Source organism: Triticum urartu, chromosome 7A (assembly GCF_056163025.1).
Source record: "Triticum urartu cultivar PI428250 chromosome 7A, HENAU_Tu73, whole genome shotgun sequence".
Classification (NCBI taxonomy): Eukaryota; Viridiplantae; Streptophyta; class Magnoliopsida; order Poales; family Poaceae; genus Triticum; species Triticum urartu.
The window spans coordinates 64,873,365-64,875,207 of record NC_141879.1 but is presented as its reverse complement, the minus strand read 5'-3'; the positions used below and the strand labels follow the sequence as shown (position 1 = coordinate 64,875,207).

General features: G+C 41.7%; 1 protein-coding gene across 1 annotated transcript; it reads right to left on the bottom strand.

Annotated features, from left to right (window-relative positions):
• Nucleotides 1-211: 211 nt before the first annotated feature.
• Nucleotides 212-1,527, bottom strand: LOC147957826 (uncharacterized). Its single transcript, XM_087533102.1, has 3 exons — nt 1,423-1,527; nt 860-1,324; nt 212-475 (listed from the first exon to the last, which is right to left on the bottom strand). The coding sequence occupies exons 1-3, from the start codon at nt 1,525-1,527 to the stop codon at nt 212-214; spliced, it is 834 nt and encodes a 277-aa protein (XP_087389228.1).
• Between the last annotated feature and the right edge of the window lie 316 nt (nt 1,528-1,843).

The following is a 1,843-nucleotide window of genomic DNA, read 5'->3' as shown; positions in this document are numbered from 1 at the left end:
ACCATGTCACACTACAGCCTATAAAACATCACACAGTGGAATAATCATAGCTAGTAGAGCATTAGTTACCAGTTAATAATAGTTGCAATCCATCACAAGCAATAGTACCTAGATATGAGTAGATATAGGTACGGTAATACACGACAAGTACTTGCAAACAAGAGCTAACATAACAAGTTCATTTCAGATTGATACATGGCCCACCCCAGTTCTAAATGAGGTGGATGGTGATCATCATCCTCAAGCCATGGTGACGGGTGTTCGCAACAGTGAGTAGGATGGCCTGTCCTACCCGAAGATTCTTGGCACGAAGGAACTTCTTCCACCCTGCCCTGCTCAAGACAGTGCGACCGTCCGTGTCCACTGCATAGGCACAGCTGGTGATGGAGCCCGTTCTGGTAAGGCGTAGTCCAGCGGCCATGCCTTCTTCGTCCGGGTCGATGCCACAGCTATCAAGTAACCTCTTAGGTAATTTCTGAAAAAAGTTGACATGATCATATACATTAGTGGAAATAGCAAAACAGTTGACATGATATATGATCATGTCATGTGCAATTATCAACAAAGCATACACTTCAAGACACATATATCATTGGATTCAACACTGAGCATATATATCATCACATCAGTACACTATACGCCAAGCATCAAATTACTACAGTAATTAGGCATATCATTAGATTACTGCGTACACTAAGCATATCATCGCATATTACTACACTACATGCATGTCATAAAATTCTTCACTAAATGAATTCTAAACTAGGCCTCTCATCACAGTACTACAACATGCATATCATATGAACTACTACACTAACTAAGCATGTATATCATGTAATTACCACACTAAGTAACATACCATGATATGCCGTTTAACATTCGTCCTTGTGAGGCGGGTCACGAATGGCTTCCCTAGGTAGTCTTCACATAGCGGAAGCATGTCCCAGAGGTTGCCGATTTCCTCATCGCCCAGTCTGAGTCCTTGGGCATACAGGTATTCAACAAGTGGGTTCTCATCATCATCTGAATCGTCATCATCTGAATCAGCACCATCTTCCTCCTCATGAACTTCATCCTCACTATCCGGAATCAAATTTAGATAGATAACAGAAATCCTGGGCCTATCTTTTCTGAAGGAGAAGCTGATCAATACACCCCCACTAAGACGCATGCGGGCGATGAAACGATCCCAATCATCTCCTCCTATCTGGGTTATCTTTCGCCCCTTCTCGACCTGCATAGTGTATGGGCCCCCAAGAGAATCGAAGGTCACGGTGTCTGCGACGAGCTCATTGAATGCCAATCTCACATTGCATGGTACGATCTATGTAAGATAAAAACAAATAACAGACACAATACATTAGTGGAAATAGCAAAAAAACAAAAAGAATGTACTGTCAGAAGGTTCATATAAATTGTTACCGCTGCAAAAACAAAAGAAGGCTGGAAGTAGATGCCGAACAGCGTGGCAGTAGAAAGGCTTGTCCGGCACCGTGAGTTGCAGCGTCCACATTGTGCTTCCTCCATTCTACATAGAACGTGTTAAACTCTAAGTTGAATTGTACATAGTACAATACAAAGATCATACATATATAAATCATAGTGATAACCTATACTGGCAATGGCCAATCAATCTATTTTCTATCATCTACGTAATAAAGCAATGCCAATGACAATGGCAATGCCCGTCTCATCTAAACCTAGGAATAGTTCGACATCCAAACTAAAACCAGTCCAATCCACATCACACATCAAAACCAAACCAATCCAGATATTTTCATTTAGAATCTAGACCAAACTGAACTATACATGCTCGTCATCCAACCCAGTCCAAACCGTTTTC

Excerpts from the sequence above, each read along its gene's own strand:
- LOC147957826 (XM_087533102.1), bottom strand. The coding sequence starts at position 1,527 with ATGGAGGAAGCACAATGTGGACGCTGCAACTCACGGTGCCGGACAAGC. Across the intron at positions 1,325-1,422 it reads CTTCTTTTGTTTTTGCAGCG|ATCGTACCATGCAATGTGAG; the intron begins GTAACAATTTAT and ends TATCTTACATAG. Across the intron at positions 476-859 it reads ATGTTAAACGGCATATCATG|AAATTACCTAAGAGGTTACT; the intron begins GTATGTTACTTA and ends AACTTTTTTCAG.